The 24565-nt window shown below is 40.8% G+C and overlaps 1 protein-coding gene across 1 annotated transcript in view; it reads left to right on the top strand.

The window, feature by feature from the left end:
- Positions 1-2661: 2661 nt before the first annotated feature.
- Positions 2662-24565, top strand: part of gnl2 (G protein nucleolar 2) — a 28255-nt gene continuing 6351 nt past the window's right edge. The window contains exons 1-14 of the mRNA XM_062062402.1: positions 2662-2880; positions 4161-4245; positions 4334-4428; positions 9429-9568; positions 11931-12115; positions 12219-12285; positions 20335-20493; positions 20570-20683; positions 20758-20886; positions 20966-21070; positions 22507-22665; positions 23746-23862; positions 23941-24389; positions 24463-24548. Coding sequence (XP_061918386.1) covers positions 2817-2880; positions 4161-4245; positions 4334-4428; positions 9429-9568; positions 11931-12115; positions 12219-12285; positions 20335-20493; positions 20570-20683; positions 20758-20886; positions 20966-21070; positions 22507-22665; positions 23746-23862; positions 23941-24389; positions 24463-24548 — 1954 coding nt within the window. The 5' untranslated portion in view covers positions 2662-2816. The remainder of the gene's footprint in view (positions 2881-4160; positions 4246-4333; positions 4429-9428; positions 9569-11930; positions 12116-12218; positions 12286-20334; positions 20494-20569; positions 20684-20757; positions 20887-20965; positions 21071-22506; positions 22666-23745; positions 23863-23940; positions 24390-24462; positions 24549-24565) is intronic.

Raw genomic sequence — 24565 nt, 5'->3', positions numbered from 1 at the left:
TGGACTCTCACAATATTATGTTAGATCCACTATTGACTGGACTCTCACACTATTATGTTAGATCCACTATTGACTGGACTCTCACACTATTATGTTAGATCCACTACGGACTGGACTCTCACACTATTATGTTAGATCCACTACGGACTGGACTCTCACACTATTATGTTAGATCCACTATTGACTGGACTCACACTATTATGTTAGATCCACTATGGACTGGGCTCTCACACTATTATGTTAGATCCACTATGGACTGGACTCTCACACTATTATGTTAGATCCACTATGGACTGGACTCTCACTATTATGTTAGATCCACTATGGACTGGGCTCTCACACTATTATGTTAGATCCACTATGGACTGGACTCTCACACTATTATGTTAGATCCACTATGGACTGGACTCTCACACTATTATGTTAGATCCACTATGGACTGGACTCTCACACTATTATGTTAGATCCACTATGGACTGGGCTCTCACACTATTATGTTAGATCCACTATGGACTGGACTCTCACACTATTATGTTAGATCCACTATGGACTGGACTCTCACTATTATGTTAGATCCACTATGGACTGGGCTCTCACACTATTATGTTAGATCCACTATGGACTGGACTCTCACACTATTATGTTAGATCCACTACGGACTGGACTCTCACACTATTATGTTAGATGCACTATTGACTGGACTCTCACACTATTATGTTAGATCCACTATGGACTGGACTCTCACACTATTATGTTAGATCCACTACGGACTGGACTCTCACACTATTATGTTAGATCCACTATGGACTGGATTCTCACACTATTATGTTAGATCCACTATGGACTGGACTCTCACACTATTATGTTAGATCCACTATGGACTGGACTCACACTATTATATTAGATCCACTATGGACTGGACTCTCACACTATTATGTTAGATCCACTACGGACTGGACTCTCACACTATTATGTTAGATCCACTATGGACTGGACTCACACTATTATGTTAGATCTACTATGGACTGGACTCTCACACTCCATCCATCCATCCATTTTCTACAGCTTATTCCCTTCGGGGTCAAAATATTTTAGCATTGGTATACTTTAATTTGAATTTAAACCATGAAACATACAACAACAACAAAAAAACTGTTAGAAAAATTGTATCCAAATTATCACAAAACTTTGTGTTCCATTGAGTTCAGCTCGCCCTGCGAGAGGACAGAAGCTGTCTTTAATCCTACCAAGCAGAAGGCTTGTAAAACTCCACTGTGTATGATGGGAAGTGACATGAATGCGTCGGTTTCTTTGATCTGTTGTAATCCAGTGGTCCCCCACCACCGGGCCGATTGGTACCGGGCCGCACAAGAAATAAAAAATAAAAAAATAAAATAAAATAAAAAAATGTTTTTATTAAATCAACATAAAAAACACAATATATACATTATATATCAATATAGATCAATACAGTCTGCAGGGATACAGTCCGTAAGCACACATGATTGTATTTCTTTACGAAAAAACAAAAACAAAAAAAAACCCCGGTCCGTGGGACAAATTTTCACGCGTTGACCGGTCCACAGCTACAAAAAGGTTGGGGACCACTGTTGTAATCCACAGGAAGATTTTGTCTTGACCCGAGATCTACAAAGCGGAGAGGAGGTAGGGCCTGACCTCCCTCCAGGCACCTTTTCTTTGAACGGTTTTACGACCTTTTCTTTTAACTGTTTTGTAACCAAAGGCGATAGCTGTTTACGACCCCCCTCCCTTAGAAACAGCTGTTGCCATGTAATCAGGGAAAGTCCAAATAAAAGAGGAGGCGTACAATCTTTCGTCAGAGCGTGGGACGACACTGTGCAAGGGTACAGTGTCTACGCGTTTCTCCTCAATTGAGCTAAATTGAATTCTGTCTCTGTTTAATTCCTTGCTAGATCTTGTCTTGTTTAATAGATGTCATCAGTGTTTCAACCTGACAAAAACGCTTCAAAATAAGTGAATAGCAACCTGTACAATTGAACATACACATGGTACATTTTGCTAAACAATTATGTTTTATACATGAAAAATTTCAGTAGATACTGTGTTATAAGAGGAAGTAAAAAATAAAATAAAATAAAGAACACTTTGGCCCAAAATGGCTGACATCAATCAAAATATCAAATAATGCCGAAAAATTTAAATACAACAAAAACTGCAAAACAGTTTAGAATCTGTACACAATATGGTATAAAACAATAATTACTTGAACAAAACAATGTGTTGATGTCTCAGCAAGTCTTGAGTATTTATTTGTTTTACTTTTTTTAAATTATTTTGTCTTAACTTTGCACATTGTTAAAGCCATTTCACAAGAATTATTTGATAGATTTTCCTCACATTTGGCACAAACTCAAACTATGATTATTACAATTTATAATAATGATTTGAGTGTCTGCCTCCGACCTTTAGATGCAAGATACATAATGTCTTGACAAACAGATATCACTTTTAGGTTCACATCTTCTGGAATATCAACATAACTATGCCAAATGAACTGCACTGAGTGGAGCGGATCACCACTCCAAGATGGCGACCCCGCATCTCGTCAGCCCTGACGAGACGCCCTGGCAGGCCCAACTCAAGCGCCTCTCTCTGATTGGTCAGCCTCGTCGTCGCGCTTTGTTGACATACTTCCGGCTTCCCCTTTACCCCCCCGACACGTGTGTCATCACACAGTTTCCAGCCGAGGGGAGGAAAACAACGATTAAACTCTACATTTGGTGCCTCTGTTTTGTTTTTATATCACCGAAGGAGTTACCCTCTAACCAGCCAAGATGGTGAAGCCTCAGTTTAAGGGGAAAATGTCAATTAATCCCTCAAGCTCCAGCAGCAACCCGGGTAAGCTAATCGAGTTAGCCGCACGGTTTGTTTATCGCGAGCTAACTTGACATTTAACTTGTCAGATATGTTACTTTGTCTACATATGTAAAGTTTGTCTACATATGTAAAGGAAACGCAACGTTAACTCTTAATATTGTAATGAAATGTGGCACTGTTGGTTTAGTCGATTATAGATAGGCTCCAGCATCCCCTGCCACCCCGGAAGGGACAAACGGTATAAAATGGATTGTTGTTTATTGATTATCCCCATTAGCCGACGCCCAAACGCCAGGCTAGTCTTCCTGGGGTCCTTTTCAAAAGTTCAAAGTAAAACAATAATACACAGATCCAGTTACAAAACATACACAAATCCAATTACAAATAAAAGACAGGAAAAATGTAAATAAAATAGAATAACAGTACACAGATACAGTCAAAGAACATACGCAGATCCAGGATATAACCACCATAATCGTAGAATATAATAGAAAGTACTTTATTGATCCCTGGGGGAAATTCAGCACCACAGTTCGCTCACAATAGACAATAAACACTTAGGTATTTTATATGTGTGAATAATATAAATACAGTCTATTATACAGCATTATTCACATGTGAATAATATAAATACAGTCTATTATACAGCATTATTCACATGTGAATAATATAAATACAGTATTATACAGCATTATTCACATGTGAATAATATAAATACAGTCTATTATACAGCATTATTCACATGTGAATAACATAAATACAGTCTATAATACAGCATTATTCACACGTGAATAATATAAATACAGTATTATACAGCATTATTCACATGTGAATAATATAAATACAGTCTATTATACAGCATTATTCACATGTGAATAATATAAATACAGTCTATTATACAGCATTATTCCCATGTGAATAATATAAAAATACAGTCTATTATACAGCATTATTTCCATGTGAATAATATAAATACAGTCTATTATACAGCATTATTCACATATTTTAAATGTTGGTCATTTTGAATGTAAGACAAACATATTTGTGTGATCCTTATATCCTGCCTTATGACTGACGCTTATTGCTTTCTTCTGCAGGGTGATGAGGGAAGATACTGTGCTTATATATTTATTGCCCCAAATATCTGCACAGTAGGTTAGATACAGATAATGGATACAATTCTAAGTTAATCAAAACTCAGTCTTGTAGTTTTATTGAAGAAGATAATAAGTTGAAATAAAATAGACGTGGGAATTGTGGTGAAGTGATACATGATGTAAATACACTTGCATTTTCCTCAGATCGGGCCAAAGGGGCTGGGGACACCAACCTGAGGGACCGAGCCACCATCAAGCGTCTGAATATGTACAGACAAAAACAGAGATGGTAAGTGACAGACGTCATTGTTTCTTGTGTGACGAATGTTTAAAAGCCAATGCAGTGTTTTATGATCCCCTATTTTTTTGTTCTGCAGTAATAACAGAGGAAAAGTCATCAGACCTTTGCAGTTCCAGTCCACTGTGACTCCGGGAACGATGGCCCGAGTGGAACCCAACATCAAGTGGTTTAGTGAGTATCCTCCAGTTTGTGGCTATCAAAAGGCATAGTTTCAGAGGATATGCATTTTTACAGCACGTTTTAGAGCGATACAATGGATATATTATATTCATCAACTACTTGAGAATTGGATGTTTATTTAGAGAGCCTAACAGTTCCCAGTTGATTGAAGGTACAGTGTGATGATTTACAGGCGGAACCTTTTAATTGGCTTTTGTCTGCGGCCCTGCACGAAGTCAGAACACCAGCTGCTACTGCAGAAAAATAAATGAACAAAAATAAATTCTCAAATGAAACAGTCTTGCAAGCCAATTCTCATTGAGTAGATCAGGGGACGGCAACCCAATATGTTGAGTCATATTGGACCAAAAATACACAAAAAATATTCTTCTGGAGCCGCAAAAAATTAAAAGCCTTATATAATTCTTCTGCGATGAGGTGGCGACTTGTCCAGGGTGTACCCCGCCTTCCGCCCGATTGTAGCTGCCACGTCTTACTGTGGCAGCGTCTGAGAAAGTTGTACATGTAAAAAAACTACGGTGCGTTCAAGGACCGCAGAAACTAGTAGGACAAAACGGCTCTCGTCAAATCCTCTCATCGGTGAAGTATGTTTAATATAAACAGAGTGATTTCTAAAAATTGGGAAGGTTTGTGTCATGTTTGCTGTCTTACAGAAACAATATTAAAACAAAAAATATATTTTTTCCACCATCTTTTCCATTTTCATACATTTTTGAAAAAGCTCCAGGAAGCCACGAGGGCGGCGTTATAAAGAGCCGCATGTGGCTCGAGAGCCGCGGGTTGCCGACCCCCGGACTAGATAGTAAAATGTAAACTTATAACTTGACTTATAATGTAAACTTTTCAACTATTCAACATTAAAATTGTCAAAAGCTTACAATTTTGTGTGAGCACAGACAATTGTAAGCTTTTGACTATATATAATAACCATTAGCAGTCGGACATGGGCATACATTTTTTTTTCAAATGGCATTGAAAACATTAAATCAAATTTGCTGATACCCTTATGTACAGTTGTCCCTCGCCACATCGCGCTTCATATATTGCGGCTTCACTACATTGTGGATGTATTTTTTTCTACATTATTTTGGCATGAATGAAGTGCTAATTTGAGTTATGTACAGTACCGGCCAAAAGTTTGGACACACCTTCTCATTCAATGCGTGTTCTTTATTTTCATGACTATTTACATTGTAGATTGTCACATCAAAACTATGAATGAACACATGTGGAGTTATGTACTTAACAAAAAAAGGTGAAATAACTGATAACATGTTTTATTTTCTAGTTTCTTCAAAATAGCCCCCATTTGCTCGGATTACTGCTTTGCACACTCTTGGCATTCTCTCCATAAGCTTCAAGAGGAATTCACCTAAAATGGTTTTCACTTCACAGGTGTGCTTGAAGCTCATCGAGAGAATGCCAAGAGTGTGCATTTTGAAGAAACTAGAAAATAAAACATGTTTTTAGTTATTTCAAATTGTTTTGTTAAGTACATAACTCCACATGTGTTCATTCATAGTTTTGATGTGACAATCTACAATGTAAATAGTCATGAAAATAAAGAAAACACATTGAATGCAGTGTTTCCCATAAACTGCCAAGATACCTGTGGCGGTGGGGGCGTGGCTATGGGCGTGGTCACCATGACACCATCGAGTAATTTGCATAATTTACTACAATGATATGATTTTCTCTAAAAAGGCTCAAAAAATGTATACTTACTAATTAATAATAACAGTTTTGTTTTAAACGTCCATCCATTCATCCGTTTTACAATATAATTACAACACTTTATGTACATATTTATATACAGATTTGAACAATAAGTTATTCACTGAAATATATTTATTAATTGTGGTTCTTACAAAAAATATATCTTGTAAAAATATAAAAGCTAAAATGTCTCTTAAAGCTCTGCCCCTTTAATTAGTGCATACTAAATAATTTAACTTTAGCCTACTACTACAAGCATATTATTTACCAGCAACATAAAGTGAAACAGAGGCAGAGGTGTCCTGCCACAGTCAGTAACAAATAAACATAAAACAGTAGTGGTGGTAGATAGACACAGAGCTTCATCAAACATCTGATCCACTGAACAAAGAGCTCCAAAAACCTTGATCCTACACTTCTCTTTTGTAAAGTAAATGTGAACAGCCGATATGGGCATCTACATCAACTATATGATTTGCCTGAGAAGCTTGACAGGACACAAAAAATACAAAAAAAAAAATATATATATTTTTTGTGGCGGCCTTAATTCTTTCGTGGCGGGCCGCCACAAATAAATGAATGTGTGGGAAACACTGGAATGAGAAGATGTGTCCAAACCTTTAGGCTGTACTGTATTTGTTGCAAGATCACCGGCACTAATAAAGTACCGCAGTACTAAATAATAAAAAAGTGTACTACTGTATACTGCCTTTGAAAAATACCGGTACTTCTTTTCATTCGCCTGATGGTGCGCTGAGGCGCATGTCGTGAGTAAAAACACGCACAGACCACTTGCAAGCCAAAACCGTGTGGAGAAAAAAGAGGGAGAATGGACGTATTTTGGCTTTAAAACTAACGCTATATACACTTTAACATAGCGAGCTAGTGGTTAATGTTCGTCCACAGTGTTTTAGCTACTTCTGAATCAATAAATCAACGATTATTTATACAGCCCTTAATCACAAGTGTCTCAAAGGGCTGCATCACTAATCCATTACGCCAGTGTTTTTCAACCTTTTTTGAGCCAAGGCACATTTTTCGTGTTGAAAAAATCCGGAGGCACACCACCAGCAGAAATCATTAAAAAACGAAACTCGGTTGACCATAAAGAGTCGTTGTCGCAATTGTTGGATATGACTTTAAACCATAACCAAGCATGCATCACTATAGCTCTTGTCTCAAAGTAGGTGTACTGTCACTACCTGTCACATCACGTCGTGACTTGTTTTGACTTTTTTGCTGTTTTCCTGTGTACCGTATTTTCCGCACCATAAGGCGCCCCGTGTTATTAGCCGCACGTTTAATGAACGGCATATTTCAAAACTTTGTTTACCTGTTAGCCGCCCCGTGCTATTAGCCGCACCTACGCTACGCTAAAGGGAATGTCAACAAAACAGTCAGATAGGTCAGTCAAACTTTAATAATATATTACAAACCAGCGTTCTAACAACTCTGTTCACTCCCAAAATGTAATGTGCAAATGTGCAATCACAAAAATAGTAACACTCAAAATAGTGCAGAGCAATAGCAACATCAATAACTCAACGTTGCTCATACGTTAGTGTCACACAACACACAAAATAAACATTTAAAGCTCACTTTCTGAAGTTATTACTCATCTACAAATCCCTCGAATTATTCTTCTTCGGTGTGCTTCACTTGTTTTTTGACACCATCTGTGATGTGGACGTGCATGCAGTCGTAGATCAACAGGAACGGCGCTGCGTGAAAAAAGTCACCCGGTGTCTTCGCGTAAACGTCTATCAACCACTCGCTCATCTTTTCTTCATCCATCCCTTCGAGTTAGCTTTTATGATGACGCCGGCTGGAAAGTTGTCTTTTGGCAAGGTCTTCCTTTTGAATATCACCGTGGGTGGAAGTTTCTGGCCGTTAGCATGGCAAGCTAGAACCACAGTAGGACGACTTCTCATTCCCTGTGGTGCGAATATTCACCGTACGTGCTCCCGTTGTATCCACAGTGCGGTTCACATGAATATCAAAAGCCAGTGGAACCTTGTACGCGTGTCTCTTAGTAGGAGACATTTTGTTGTCTTTACAGAAAAACAAATGAAATGAAATATCCGCGAGCTTCTTCTTCTCCGGGGGCGGGTGCTCACCTTGGCGGTTGCTTACAGTAGAAGAAGAAGCGCTTCCTCTTCTATGGGGCGGTTGCTTACCGTAGAAGAAGAAGCGCTTCCTCTTTTACGGGGAAAAAAGATGGCGACTGTTTACCGTAGTTGCGAGACCTAAACCTTATGAAAATAAATATGAATATTAATCCATATATAAGGCGCACCGGGTTATTAGCCGCACTGTCTGCTTTTGACAAAAATTGTGGTTTTTAGGTGCGGCTTATGGTGCGGAAAATACGGTAGTGTTTTACTTCTTGTCTTGCGCTCCTATTTTGGTGGCTTTTTCTCTTTTTTTGGTGTTTTCCTGTAGCAGTTTCATGTCTTCCTTTGAGCGATATTTCCCGCATCTACTTTGTTTTAGCAATCAAGAATATTTCAGTTGTTTTTATCCTTCTTTGTGGGGACATTGTTGATTGTAATGTCATGTTTGGATGTACATTGTGGACGCCGTCTTTGCTCCACAGTAAGTCTTTGCTGTCGTCCAGCATTCTATTTTTTATACTTTGTAAGCCAGTTCAGTTTTAGTTTCTTTCTGCATAGCCTTCCCTAAGCTTCAATGCCTTTTCTTAGGGGCACTCACCTTTTGTTTATTTTTGGTTTAAGCATTAGACACCTTTTTACCTGCACCCTGCCTCCCGCTGTTTCCGACATCCACAAAGCAATTAGCTACCGGCTGCCACCTACTGATATGGAAGAGTATTACTCGGTTACTCTGCCGAGCTCTAGACAGCACCGACACTCAACACATAATTTGCAGACTATAATTACTGGTTTGCAAATACATTTTTTAACCCAAATAGGTGAGATTATATAATTTCCCACGGCACACCAGACTGTATGTCACAGCACACCAGTGTGCCGCGGCACAGTGGTTGAAAAACACTGCTCTACACCATGGAGAAAAATAAACTAGGTTTCTTGCAAGTGTTATCCCTGTGTCTGACATAATCACAACAATTTTCAGAGAGATGAATTCAAATTTGATGTCAACAAAAGTGGTTGACCATGTATGTCAACCTGTGTGCAGGCACTTGTTGTAATAAGAACAATACAAGGACTGGTACTTAATAAATTGGTAGACACAGATGTGTTGCTGACTTAAGCGGGTTTCACTGTAATTAAACTAAACCTTTTGTGTTACAGCAAACACACGTGTCATCAAGCAGACATCCCTGCAGAAGTTCCAAGAGGAGATGAGCGCCGTGCAGAAAGATCCGTATCGCGTGGTAATGCGACAAAGCAGACTGCCCATGTCTCTACTGCACGACCGAGTCAAAGCCCACGTGAGTACGGACCAAGATGGAGAACTCCTCAGCATACTATAGTAAACCTTTGAACACGATTTATTGAAGCATCCTGGTTGCTAATCCAATATCTTCAAATAGGAAATCATGGAAATATGAACAATCCATTCCAGGGTCAAACTCACCACCATATAAACCTTTTTTAGTTACATACAAGCAGCCAAAATATGGGAGAGTGGTTAGCAATCATGCCTCACAGTGAGAAGGTTCGATTCCCGGGCTTTCTGTGAGGAGTTTGTATGTTCTCCCTGTGACTGGGGTGGTACCCTTCTAGTACGCTGGCTTCCTCCCACCCCTAAAGACATGCTGAGGTGGCCACTTGTCCAGGGTGTACCCTGCCTTCCGCCTGATTGCAGCTGTGATAGGCTCCAGCTCCCCTCCCACAGCCCTGAGAGTGACAAACAGTAAACATAGATGGATGGGTTAAAAAACCCAATTGTGGGCTCCTTCACATAGCTTATAGTTGATACATTTTTCAAGCTGGCTACCACCATTTCTTGGTCGATGTTACTGAAAGTATAAGAATGTGTGAGCTGCTGCCTTGCAGCATATAATAAGTCTCCTATTTGTCAAGATATTCATGCAAAGTTTGGATTTTTGTCATTTTCATGTCCATCCATCTTTGTAACGGAACATGAAATTTCTCCTTTAAATGAGCCCACGCTCCGAGTGTCGAGCGATTTGATCGCTGCAGTGACAACAAAAACATAACGAGAGCAAGAAAGAAGGACAAAAATTGGATTTCCTGGCAACAATTTAAAGTTTTGATAAGTATGCAGAGGAGAGGAGAGACGATCTGTAGGCGATCAGAACTGCGTTAGAAGGAGAGAAAGCAGACCGAAAAAAATAATTCTCACAATAACTCAAATAAATGCTATGTCAGATATCAAAACATATTTGGAGAGAATGATTGAAAATATGAGGGTTTTTTTTCCTTAATTAAATTTAAAAGAAAGTTGGGCTCCAGCAAAAAGGGAACTTTTCCCACAAAGGGGCTGGTGCTTAAGCAGTGGTTATTACCATCTTCAATTTTTTTTTTCATATACTAAATAATAGTACTATATATGTATATATTGTATTTGCTGATGTAATAATGTTGTTGTAAACAAAATAAAAATAAATAGCTGATGCTGATACCGGTATATGTCAAAATACCAAATATCAGCGCAGATAATCGGCCAGGATGATAATCAGTTGATCTCTACTCTGAACTGCCAAGTGTAAAAGTAAGTGAACCACTGCTATATTTTAAAAAGTAGGGGTATAACGATATCAAAATGTCATGGTACAATATTGTCACGGTAATTAGACCACAGTAAGATATTATTGTTGTTAGAGATGTCCGATAATGGCTTTTTTGCCGATATTAATATTCCGATATTGTCCAACTCTTAATTACCGATTCCGATATCAACCGATACCGATATATACAGTCGTGGAATTAACACATTATTGTGCCTAATTTGGTTGTGATGCCCCGCTGGATGCATTAAATAATGTAACAAGGTTTTCCAAAATAAATCAACTCAAGTTATGGAGAAAAAAAAAAGTGCCAACATGGCACTGCCATATTTATTATTGAAGTCACAAAGTGCATTATTTTTTTTAACATGCCTCAAAACAGCAGCTTGGAATTTGGGACATGCTCTCCCTGAGAGAGCATGAGGAGGTTGAGGTGGGGGGTAGGGGGTAGCGGGGGGTGTATATTGTAGCGTCCTGGAAGAGTTTGTGCTGCAAGGGGTTCTGGGTATATGTTCTGTTGTGTTTATGTTGTGTTACAGTGCGGATGTTCTACCGAAATGTGTTTGGCATTCTTGTTTGGTGTGGGTTCACAGTGTGGCACATATTTGTAACAGTGCTAATGTTGTTTGTACGGTCACCCTCAGTGTGACCTGTATGGCTGTTGACCATGTATGTGAAAATCCGTAGATATTATGTGACTGGGCCGAAGGTTTATTGGCGCTCTGTACTTCTCCCTACGTCCATGTACACAGTGACGTTTAAAAAAGTCATATATTTTACTTTTTGAAACCGATACCGATATTTTTGATACCGATAGTTTCCGATATTACATTTTAAAGCATTTATCGGACATCTCTAACTCGCATACCACAGCATTATTGCTTGCATTTTGAAACCCAAAATACCGTGATATTTACAATACGTTTCATCCCTATTAAAAATAATGTTATGTTTCTTTTTTTATATATTCTTAACTAAGTGTAAAATGAAGTTTTTCACTTTCAACCCGATTCAAATAAAGCAGAGATGATTAACTTTTGATCAAATAAATCCTATAATGTGGAGTAAAGCATCTTTAATGTTTGTTTCCTGTATTCAGAACTCAAAGGTGCACATTTTAGACACAGAAGGTTTTGAGACTACATTTGGGCCCAAAGCTCAGAGAAAGAGGCCCAGTCTGGTGGTCAGTGATATGAAGGACCTGTTGGCGCAGGCTGCAGCTTCCACTATGAGCTACAGTGCAGAGAAGGACCAGGACCTGGTGACAGAGGACACAGGGGTCCGGTAAGGCAATGACTTTTGTTATACTAATCACTATTTAATTTCATTTTGCAGATCCAACTGTAATCTGTGCATATTCGTTCATGTTATCATTTCTTTGCTACAGAGTCGCAGTCCGCGAGGAAATTTTCAAAAAGGGTCAGTCCAAGAGGATATGGGGAGAACTTTACAAGGTATTGCTTCCTCTTCTCGCAGTTCCATGGAACATGTATTAGAATATAGACCTTGGCTTTTTCTTGGGATTTTTGCAACACCTAAAAAGAATACGCACCGAAAGGACTCCCATTAAAATGATGCGGTTGTCACTTGTTTTTGAAGTAAAGGTAGACTGTGCGTAACTTCTTTTTACACTTGTGTGACAAACCGTCATTGTGTGTCATCAAAGCTAAGAATTGTACTATTAACATAGGTGCACTTGATGTTGCACTTTGTGCGACTTAAAACTTTGCACGAGCACGTAATAAACTATGATGATGACTGTTTACAGCAGGGGTGCCCACACTTTTTCAGCAGGCGAGCTACTTTTTAAATGACCAAGTCAAGGTGATCTACCTCATATATATATATTCATCCATTTTCTACCGCTTGTCCCTTTCGGGTCGCGGGTGGTCGCTGGAGCCTATCTCAGCTGCATTCGAGTGGTAGGCGGGGTACACTATCAATCAATCAATCAATTCCTTTATTGTCATTGTCATAATAACACTTAAGTCATACATGTCAACGAGATTTTGTTTGAGCTTTGTCCAGCGGCATAGAAACTGCATTAAAGTGCAGGTTGACCATAGTTCACAGTTTAGCATTGTCAGGAAGATGGCGAATACTTGTGGACCTCACTATATACAGTGAGGTCCACAAGTATTTGCACACCCTGCAATTTTGCAAGTTCTCCCAATTAGAAATTAGGGAAATGTCTGAAATGTTCATCATAGATGTATTTCCACTGTTAGAGACATAATCTAAAAATAAATATCCGGAAATCATATTGTATGATTTTTTTTATGATTTATTTGTATATTACTGGGGTTCATAAGTATTTGCACACATGAGAACATCAGTGTTATTATTTAGTGCAGAATGCAATTACAGAGGTCAACATTTCCTATAGTTCTTCAGCAGGTTTGCACATTTGGCAACAGGGATTTTGGCCCACTCCTCCACACAAATCTTCTCTAGATCTGTCAAGTTTCGGGGCTGTCACCGAGCAACACGAAGTTTCAGCTCCCTCCAAAGATTTTCTATTGGATTTAGATCTGGAGACTGGCTAGACCACTCCAGAACCTTGATATGCTTGGTATGGAGCCACTCCTTGGTTATCCTGGCTGTGTGCTTCATGTTGGAAGACCCAGCCACGACCCATCTTCAATGCTCTTGACTGAGAAAAGGAGGTTTTTGGCCAAAATCTCTCAATGGCCCCGTTCATCCTCTCCTTAATACAATGCAGTCGTCCTGTCCCCTTTGCTGAAAAGCACCCCCAAAGCATGATGTTCCCCCTATGCTTCACTGTAGGTATGGTGTTCTTGGTATGATACCCATCCTTCTTTTTCCTCCAAACCTGACGAGTGGAGTTTATACCACAAAGTTATATTTTGGTCTCATCTGACCACATGACTCCCTCCCATGACTCCTCTGGATCATCCAGATGGCCACTAGCAAACTTCAGATGGGCCTGGACGTGGGCTGACTTAAGCAGGGGAACCTTCCGTGCGATGCATGATTTTAAAGCACTACGCCGTAGTGTTCTACTGATAGTAGCCTTGGAAACAGTGCTCCCAGCTCTCTTCGGGTCATTCACCAGCTCCTGCCGTGTAGTTCTGGGATGATCCTCACTTTTCTTATCATGAATGATGCCCCACGAGGAGAGATCTTACATGGAGCCCCAGTCCGAGGTGGTTTAGCAGTCATGTTTAGCCTCTTCCATGTTCTAACAATTTCTGCAACAGCTGATCTATTCTCACCAAGCTGCTTCCCAATTGTCCCATAGCCTTTTCCAGCTTTGTGGAGCTCTACAATTTTGTCTCTGGTCTCTTTTGACAGCTCTTTGGTCTTGCCCATGGTAGCAGTTGGACCTTGACTGACTGTGGGCTGCACAGGTGACTTTAATGAGCTCAAAGGGATGGTGGGTGGGTGATTAGTTGTGGGGTCAAGGTGGATTTTTTTTAAGGTAAACTGACAGCTCTTTGAGAGTCATAATTCTTGCTGATTCTCATGTGTGCAAATACTTATGAACCCCAGTAACATACAAATAAATCATTAAAAAATCATACAATGTGATTTCCGGATTTTTCTTTTCAGATTATGTCTCTAACAGTGCAAATACATCTATGATGAACATTTCAGACCTCTCCCTAATTTCTAAGTGGGAGAACTTGCAAAATTGCAGGGTGTGCAAATACTTGTGGACCTCACTGTATATTTTGTATTTATTTATTTGTTTTGCCAATTTTGTTTCACATGTTAAAGATGTACAAAATACATGCCCCCCAAAATACATGCCCCCCAAAGTGGAGTGAAGTGGAGAAAGCAGTAAAGCGGGCGAGAGCATCATCAGCCCCAGGGCCAAATGGAGTTCTGTATCGACTATACAAGAGTGCCCCTGATGTACTTTGCTTCCTGTGGCGGCTAATGAGGGTGGCTTGGGAGAGGGGAATCATACCCAAAGCATGGCGTAGGGCCGGAGGAGTCTTGATTCCCAAGGAGAAGGAATCTAAAGATATCAGCCAGTTCCGCCCCATCAGCCTCCTCAATGTCGAGGGTAAGATTTTCTTCAGCGTAGTTGCCCAGAGGATGACCTACTACCTGGACAAGAACAGATTTGTGGATACCTCAGTCCAAAAAGCAGGAATCCCAAGGTTCTCCGGATGCCTCGAACACACCAGCATAATCTGGCATCAAATCCAGGCTGCGAAGAAAGAGAGGAGAGATGTCCACATCATCTTCCTAGACCTTGCCAATGCATTTGGTTCTGTCCTACACAGTTTCCTCTGGGCATCCTTCGACTTCTTCAGGATACCAGAGACCATCACCACCCTTGTCAGGGCATACTTTGAAGATCTGCAGCTCTGTTTTACCACGCCAGACTTCACCACCACTTGGCACCATATGGAGGTTGGAATAATGGCAGGGTGTACCATCTCCCCGTTGGCCTTCATCATGGCAATGGAAGTCATTATGCGAGCATCCAAGTGGGTAGTGGGTGGCGAACAGCTGAGTTCCGGAATTCGCCTACCTCCTCTCAGAGCCTATATGGATGACATGACAACCATAACAACTACAGCACCCTGCACCAGGCGCTTACTAGGGAAGCTTTATAAGAACATCACTGGGGCCAGAATGAAATTCAAGGCCTCAAAATCAAGAAGCATCTCCATCATCAGAGGCAAACTGACAGAACAAAGGTTTCTCATTGGTGAAGAACCCATTCTAACTGTGTCAGAGAAGCCAATTAAGAGCCTGGGAAGGTGGTATGACTCAAATCTGAAGGACACTGAGCAAGCAGACAAGCTAAGGCAAGAAGTCACCAAAGGTCTGAAGAACATTGACAGATGAAGCTGAAAATCTGGTGCCTCCAGTTCAGGTTACTACCCCGCCTCATGTGGCCACTAACCATGTATGGTATCTCCCTCACCAGAGTGGAGAAAATGGAAAGAACTATCAGCTCTTATGTTAGAAAGTGGCTAGGTGTCCCTCGATGCCTGAGCAGCATCGGCCTGTATGGTCATGGATTACTCGAACTGCCTCTCTCTAGCCTGACAGAGGAGTTCAAATGCTCCAAAGTGAGGCTCGAGATGACCCTAACAGAGTCCAAGGATACTGTAGTCCGAGCTGCTGCCCCAAATCTGACAGCAGGAAAGAAGTGGTCAGCTAAGAACGCAGTACAGCAGGCAAAATCTGCTCTTCACCACGCTGATATCGTGGGCCAAGTCCAACATGGAAAAGCCGGATTGGGATTTGGAGAGACACGACCTTCCTGGAATAAGGCATCCTCTGCTGAGCGGCGCAAGTTGCTCGTGGCCGAGGTCCGTCGACAGGAAGAGTCAAATAGATATGCCAAGGCTGGGGCGCAAGCTAAGCAGGGCCAGTGGACAAGGTGGGAAGGGGTGGAGAAACGGAAGATCAGCTGGAGGGACAAATGGGAAATGGAATCGAATAGGGTAAGTTTCCTACTTCGAGCAACCTATGATGTCCTTCCCGCCCCCAAAAACCTCAACCAATGGCTGGGTGAAGATCCATCATGCCCCCTGTGCTCAACACCAGCTACACTCAGACACATCCTCACTGGGTGTAAAGTGAGCCTCTCCCAAGGACGATACACCTGGAGACACAACAAAGTACTCAAATGCTTGGCAGCAACCCTGGAAAGCAGGAGAACAACCAACAACTCCTTGCCACCCAGGACACCCAACCTGAATATGCCAGTTGCCTTTGTTAGAGAGGGGGAACAAAGGCAATGAAAGACACCATCAAGGCCCAGGTTGGGACAGCTGGAGGTAGCCCGGGACTGGCAGATGCTGGTGGACGTGTATAAGAAACTTATCGTTCCACCAGAGATAGCAATTACTAACTTGCGGCCTGACCTAGTCCTGTGGTCCAACTCCCAGCACATCGTGTACTTCGTTGAACTCACAGTCCCTTGGGAGGATGCGGTGGAGGAGGCTTTTGAGCGGAAAAATCTACGGTATGCAGAGATCGCTGCAGAGGCTGAACGGCGAGGCTGGAGAACACAAGTCTGCCCTGTAGAAGTTGGATGTCGGGGCTTTGTGGCAACATCAACAATAAGGCTGATAAGGGACCTGGGAGTTGGCGGTCAAGCTCTACGTCAGGCCATAAAGGAAACATCGCGGGTGGCAGAGCGGAGCAGCCAGTGGCTCTGGCTAAAGAGGAAAGACCCCAACTGGTCACCAAAATAAATCAGTACTCATGCTGAGGCTGGTCAGATGCAGAGGGGGGTGCTTCTGGGACGCCAGAATGCACCGCTGAACCTACTTGAGGCGTCGTGGGCCCAGTCAGCGAAACGTCTATGAGAGTAGGGGCCCACTTGACCCTAATGATGCGTCTGCCCAGCCTGCAGCAACATAGATAATAAGTCAGTGTCTTTAAGTCTTCAACACGGGAGGTAGGAGGTGGCACTCTGGATTTTTAACATCTTGTCCTGTGTATTTGGAACATTCACCCTGGAGTCATCCAGTGACTGCTGTGAATATCAATCAATGTTTATTTATATAGCCCTAAATCACAAGTGTCTCAAAGGGCTGTACAAGCCACAACGACATCCTCGGTACAGAGCCCACATACGAATAGAGTGGCTGACAACAAGGGAAAGACCATGTGACTGCTGGAAAGACAGCTGACATGCAAATTCACATATACTCACACACATACATACACACATACATAGGTACCTACGCTCCCACATACATATACAAATAAATACAGTACATATTTACACACTCAAAGTTCGTACATCCACACGCACATTCATTATACAAACATACTGTATACACATACTGTATACACATACTGTAAAAACATACATATACACATACTGTACATATACACTCACTGTACAAACATACACATACACATACTACACATATACATTCGCTGTACAAACACACATACATATACTGTACATAGACATTCACTGTACAAACACACATACTGTACATATACATTCGCTGTACAAACACACACATACACATTCTATACATATACATTCGCTGTACACACATATACACATACTGTACATATACATTCACTGTACAAGCACACATATACACATACTGTACATATACAAGTACATATGCACACATACACTCATGCACATAATCACGTTTCATCAAACATATATTAACGTTGTTGCCCTAGGGTAAACTGGGTATAACACATGGCACACTGACAAAGCTTAACCTATTGTTACTATAACAATCTACAAGGTTAATGTAGGTTGCTTCTCTTTCTTCCCCTCCATTTTTCTGCATTCTTTCGTATCTCAAGTTATCATTACGTATATGTATTGTTGCATTTGAACAATTGTATTGTTGATAATAAAGGTAAAGTATTGGTATTGTTTATTATCAATAGCACTATTTCTATTGGTATTCATATTGCTCCATTATTAGTGTAATAATGCTCATTGTCATTTCTGTATTATTTTTTATTTTCGCTAACTGCTTATTTGCTATTACTTTTACTATCATATTTGTACATGTCCTATTTGCTGATGTTGCTCTGTTGTTGTTGTTGTTGTTGTGTTTGCTGTTGTTGTTTTTGTCTCTCTGTCTAATCCCCCTCTTGTCCCCACAATTCCCCCCTCTGTCTTCCTTTTTCTCTCTTTCTATCCCCTCCTGCTCCGGCCCGGCTGCACCAAATGATAATATAAATACATTTAATAAAGTCAAAATACAAATAAGGCAACAAGAGAAGTATCCTACACTTCATTTTGTAAAGTAAATCTGAACAGCCGATATGGGCATCTACATGTCCTGCCCGAGAAGCTGGGCAGGAAAAGAAAGAAAGAAAAAAGAAAACCCTAATGATGCGTCTGCCCAGCCTGCAGCAACATAGATAATAAGTCAATGTCTTTAAGTCTTCTACACGGGAGGTAGGAGGTGGCACTCTGGATTTTTAACATCTTGTCCTGTGTATTTGGAACATGCATGTTTAACCAATAGATTCCTTTCTTTCTTGAAGGCAAGAATATAAGTTGGTGTATTACCTGATTCTGATGACTTGCATTGATTGTAATCAGACAAGAGTCACAGTAGCGCTGACAACTCCCACATTTTCGATTTTACATTGTGGAGGAGAGAAAAAAAGTCCTCCTTTCTGTCCAATACCACATGGAAGTGGTTGCTTTCTGTCCAATACCACATGGAAGTGGTTGGTTTTGGCATCTTATTTGTGCAGCTTCCCAACTTGTTTTTTTTTACACTTTACAAGAAATACATTGACGCAAACTCCATAACTTGCTAGGTTGTTAGCGCTAGCTTTTGGAGACTCTTATTTTGTTAGCGCAGACATTACTTGATTACAGTAGAGTGTTTTATTTTCCTATATTCAAGTAGTGTTACTGTTCAAAGTGTATGTAATGTTACAGCGGCCAAAAATATTACGTATAATTGTTAAATAAAACCTCTGCCTTGTTTTTAATGAATACTTAGGCCTACTACACTGCTGTATTTTAATGTGGGTGATTATGGTGGTACTTGGAGAGCCAAGTGTTTTCTGAGGTGGTACTTGGTGAAAAAAGGTTTGAGAACCACTATTCTAGTGTAATGTATTAGGAATGGTAATTTATGGATATTAATCATGAAATGCAGTTACTACTACAGTTGTCAATTAGTATAGAATAAGGAAAAGTCAAACACAAATACAAATAGACAGAGTAGACATTGAAAGGGTAAAAGAAAACACATTTTTGGGTGTAATAATAGATGATAAAATGAACTGGAAATCTCATGTAAAAAATATACAACATAAAGTAGCAAGAAACACGTCAATAATGAATAAAGCAATATATTTTCTAGACCAAAAATCACTTCATATTTTTTACTGCTTGCTAGTGTTACCATATCTGAGTTATTGTGTAGAAATATGGGGAAACAACTACAAATGTGCGCTTCATTCACTAACTGTTACAAAAAATATCAATTAGAATAATACATAATGTTGGATATAGAGAACATACAAACCCTTTATTTATTGAACCACAAATATTGAAATTCAATGACTTGGTGCATTTGCAAACAGCTAAAATGATGTACAAAGCAAACTATAACCTGCTACCCAAGAATGTACAACAATTCTTCTCAACAAAAGAGCAGCACTTTTATTGTGAAGACAGGAACTGTGCGGTCAGTCTTTAGGCTTTTGACGGCAGGTACGGTTGAAATAATAAGTGTTTCCTGGCGGTATTTTGTTCCTTCCCACTGAGCTGGCAGCAGCCAGCGTCCTTTCCCAAGACCCTCAGGTGCCTTGAATGTCAATCAAGTGACGTCATAGTGAAGATTGATGATCACTAATTTTTAGGTGTATTTTTTTAATGCCTGGCTGGTGGTCGACTGACACACCCTCTGCGATCGACCGGTAGCTCGCGATCAACACAATGGGCACCCCTGGTTCACACTTTGAAAAATGTCTTTAGCAATGTTTTACGTTCCACTGTACATAAATGTGGAATTTGTGAAATGTCATTGTTGGATTTATTTATCTTGTCCCTTCAGGTGATTGACTCGTCAGACGTGGTCATCCAAGTGCTGGACGCCCGCGATCCTATGGGTACGCGCTCCCAGAACATCGAGTCATACATCAAGAAGGAGAAATCTTGGAAGCATCTGATCTTTGTTCTCAACAAGTGTGACCTCATCCCCACCTGGGTCACTGTAAGTCTTTCATGTTTTCCCTGCATTCTTTTCTGAGAAGCCGCACTCAAACGTTTCCTCGAATGTCTTCAATCAGAAACGCTGGGTGGCGCTGTTGTCCCAGGAGTATCCCACGCTGGCTTTTCACGCCAGCCTTACCAACTCTTTTGGTAAAGGCTCCCTCATTCAGCTCCTCAGACAGTTTGGAAAGGTAAACCCCGCACTCGGGTCCCAGAGCCTTCTTTTAAATTGCCCCCAATGACCCGAATTTCCATCTTACTGCAGCTCCACACAGATAAGAAACAAATAAGCGTGGGCTTCATTGGTTATCCAAATGTGGGAAAGAGCTCAGTCATCAACACGCTGCGCTCAAAGAAGGTCTGCAAAGTGGCGCCTATTGCTGGAGAAACAAAGGTAGTGTTTCTTGTCAAACAAAAATGAGCATGTTAGCTTTTTTTTTCCTCTAATTTTTACCTGGACTTTTTTTCCCCAGGTGTGGCAATACATCACTTTAATGCGGCGTATCTTCCTCATTGATTGTCCAGGTGTAGTCTACCCCTCAGAAGACAACGAAACTGAGATTGTCCTCAAAGGAGTGGTACGTTTTGTTGTGTTCGATGAAAAGCTCTACAGTGTTTATTTGTTGCACTCTGCCAAAAGTAGATTTTACATTTAGATTTAGTCTATTTAAAAAGGAATGAACATTGACACGTAAATATGTGAGATTGAGTAGAGTTGAGTTTATTTGGAACATGCAAGCATACAACATGATACATCACAATTTCCAGTTTCTCTATTCAACATGTTCGAAAAGGAGTAGGAAGAAGCAGAGCTTATTTAATCCTACCCCTTTTCCATTTCATAGCAGTTGATAAAACTTTTGTTCACTTCCTGTTCTCAATGTATTCACAATATACTCCATAAGTAATAACATTAAAAATAAATAATAATTAGTGAAGTAAGTTACATTTCATATGATGAGATAAACAAGATTATCTACAAAATGAATGGATGGATGAAATAAATTCAGAATGTTTATCTTGGTTCTTCTTCTTTGTACTTTGTAAACACTTTAAGTTTGAAGAGTTTCTTGAAGTGGATCATATTAGTACATTGTTTGATTTCTTTGCTTCATCCATTCCATCATTTAATTCCACATGCTGATATACTGAAGGGCTTAAGTGCTGTATGTGCGTACAGACACTCACTGCCACACATGTACCTTGCACATTGCATGAATTTGTACAACAATTGATAACATACATATTTCATAATATACACTTCCATTTTATACCAGTAGTCTATAAACTATTATTGATATTATATTATTTGGACTCTGTTGCGCGACCAGTCTTCCTCTCAGGGAATAAATCACACTGGTCACTCCCGAGTTCTGTGGATGACATATACGTTGAGTAAAAAAGACCACCGAGACAGAATTGTACTTGGCCAAGTTTTACTAAAGCTTTTGGAGACCAGCCCTTACAACGCAACAATAGCATCAGCAAGCAAGGTCTAAATTCATACAAAAAGAGTATGCTTATGTAGAGCGAAAACAGCCCCTTGCCCAGAAAGAAGCGCAGCTGCTTCTTCAAAACAGATAAGGAACTGGCCAAAACAGCTCTGTGAGCCGACAAACAGGAGCCCTTAAGACAAAACAAAGAGTTTACTAGCGGACTTAAGATAAAAGCAAGGAGGTCACGAGAAGACACACTACATGGGAAAATACTAGCTGCTTTAAACATGACTATGGATTAAAAAAGAACACTTAAAAATATCTAATTCTCACAATCCCCTAACCAGCCATTTTTAAGGCCTTATTAAATGAGGCCTCTGTTGACAGTTCCTTTTATACTTACAGGTATTGTGTTTCATGTCTGACAGGCTGGAAAAGAAAATGAGAGTTGCCCGGCGCACTTTTTTTCCATAAAAACAAATCTCTCAACATGTTCTGATCCTTTTGGACAACAAGCAGCGGGTCACCCACCTCACACGCCATTAAACTTTGTTTCATGACTTTTCCCCCTCATGAAGGTTCAAGTAGAGAAGATCAAGAACCCAGAGGAGCACATTGGGGCGGTGCTGGAGCGAGCCAAACCAGAATACATCCAGAAGACCTACCGCGTCCCAACGTGGACCTCCACGGAGGATTTCCTGGAGAAGTTGGCATTTCGCTATGGCAAACTTTTAAAGGTACGAGGAGACTATCGATTGCAAATAAATGACTACCGTATTTTCCGCACCATAAGCCGCCCCGTGTTATTAGCCGCACTTTCAATGAATGGCATATTTCAAAACTTTGTTTACCTATTAGCCGCCCCGTGTAATTAGCCGCACCTACGCTACGCTAAAGGGAATGTCAGAAAAACAGTCAGATAGGTCAGTCAAACTTTAATAATATATTACAAACCAGCGTTCTAACAACTCTGTTCACTCCCAAAATGTAATGTGCAAATGTGCAATCACAAAAATAGTAACACTCAAAATAGTGCAGAGCAATAGCAACATCAATAACTCAACGTTGCTCGAACGTTAATTTCACACAACACACAAAATAAACATTTAAAGCTCACGTTCTGAAGTTATTACTCATCCACAAATCCCTCGAATTATTCTTCTTCTTCGGTGTGCTTCACTTGTTTTTTGACACCATCTGTGATGTGGACGCGCATGCAGTCATAGATCAACAGGGACGGAGCTGCGTGAAAAAAGTCACCCGGTCTCTTCGCTCATCCATCCATCCCTTCCAGTTAGCTTTTATGATGACGCCGGCTGGAAAGTTCTCTTTTGGCAAGGTCTTCCTTTTGAATATCACCATGGGTGGAAGTTTCTGGCCGTTAGCATGGCAAGCTAACGGATATTCACCGTACGTGTTCCCGTTGTATCCACAGTGCGGTTCACAGGAATATCAAAAGTCAGTGGAACCTTGTACGCGTGTCTCTTAGTAGGAGACATTTTGTGCTCTTTACAGAAACACGGCGGACTTATTCTTTTTTTCCGGTCGGCGGACTGGGTATCGAAACTAGGAATCGAAATTTAAACTTTTGAACGATTCCTGGAGAATCGGAAAGTTAGTCCCGGTTCCAATCGATACTCGATACCCAACCCTAAGTGTAATGCCCGCAGCTAAAAGCAACTGCGTGAGAATGTATACTCCAATATCACAATATAGTCATTTTCTATATCGCACAGATACAAACCTGCGATATATGGAGTATATTCCATATATCGCCCTGCCCTAATTACAAGTATAACATATTTTTCATTGTGCAGGGAGGCGAACCCGATCTCCCCACTGTGTCCAAAATGGTGTTGAATGATTGGCAGCGGGGGCGTATACCTTTTTTTGTGAAGCCCCCAGGACCCCAGGGAGACCAGGGACACCACGAGGTAAAAATATTTCATAAAGGTTACATTTCTCACAAGAGCCCGTCCATGTTGAAACTGTAAATCTTGTTCTGGCACAAGGAGCCGCTGCCAGTAGAAGGCCCCTCAGAAGCAGTAGATGTTGGACAGACAGACGACGCGGCCACCGTCCCTGCTGTGGAAGATGAAGACAAGAAAAAAGAAAAGGAGCAGCTAGACAAGATTGTCTCAAACGTGCGACAGAACTTCGGCAAGATCAACGTGGCGCCAGAATTCAACGAGGAAGACCTGGTCCCCGTGGAAATGCCCGACCTGGACATCTCTGACTTTTCTGGTTCTGAGGCTGAAGTGGAAGAGGACAGCGAGGAAGAGGATGGTGTAGAGAAAAAGAAGGGAGAGGAGGAAGACATCAGTGAGCCAGTTGGCGACAAGGTTCCGGTCATTGAGTCCAGCAAGACTTCCAAGCAGGTGATCCGCGAGCTGGACGATAAGATCGCCAAGTATAAGCAGTTTCTGGACCGGGCCAAATCCAAGCGCTTCTCTGCGATACGGTCAGTCGACTTTCAAACTAACTTCATGTTGTCAGGAGGAGAAACTAACCTGCGTCTTTTTTCTATGGAACAGGATACCGAAAGCACTTTCTGACAAAGTGCTGAGTGACATCAAGAAGAAACGACCAGAAGCTTCCAAGAAGCAAGCACAGAAGAAAGGTAAAACATGACGTTTG

The sequence above is a fragment of the Entelurus aequoreus genome, linkage group LG11 (genome assembly GCF_033978785.1).
Source record: "Entelurus aequoreus isolate RoL-2023_Sb linkage group LG11, RoL_Eaeq_v1.1, whole genome shotgun sequence".
NCBI lineage: Eukaryota > Metazoa > Chordata > Actinopteri > Syngnathiformes > Syngnathidae > Entelurus > Entelurus aequoreus.
This window is presented reverse-complemented; position numbering and strand designations above follow the sequence as displayed.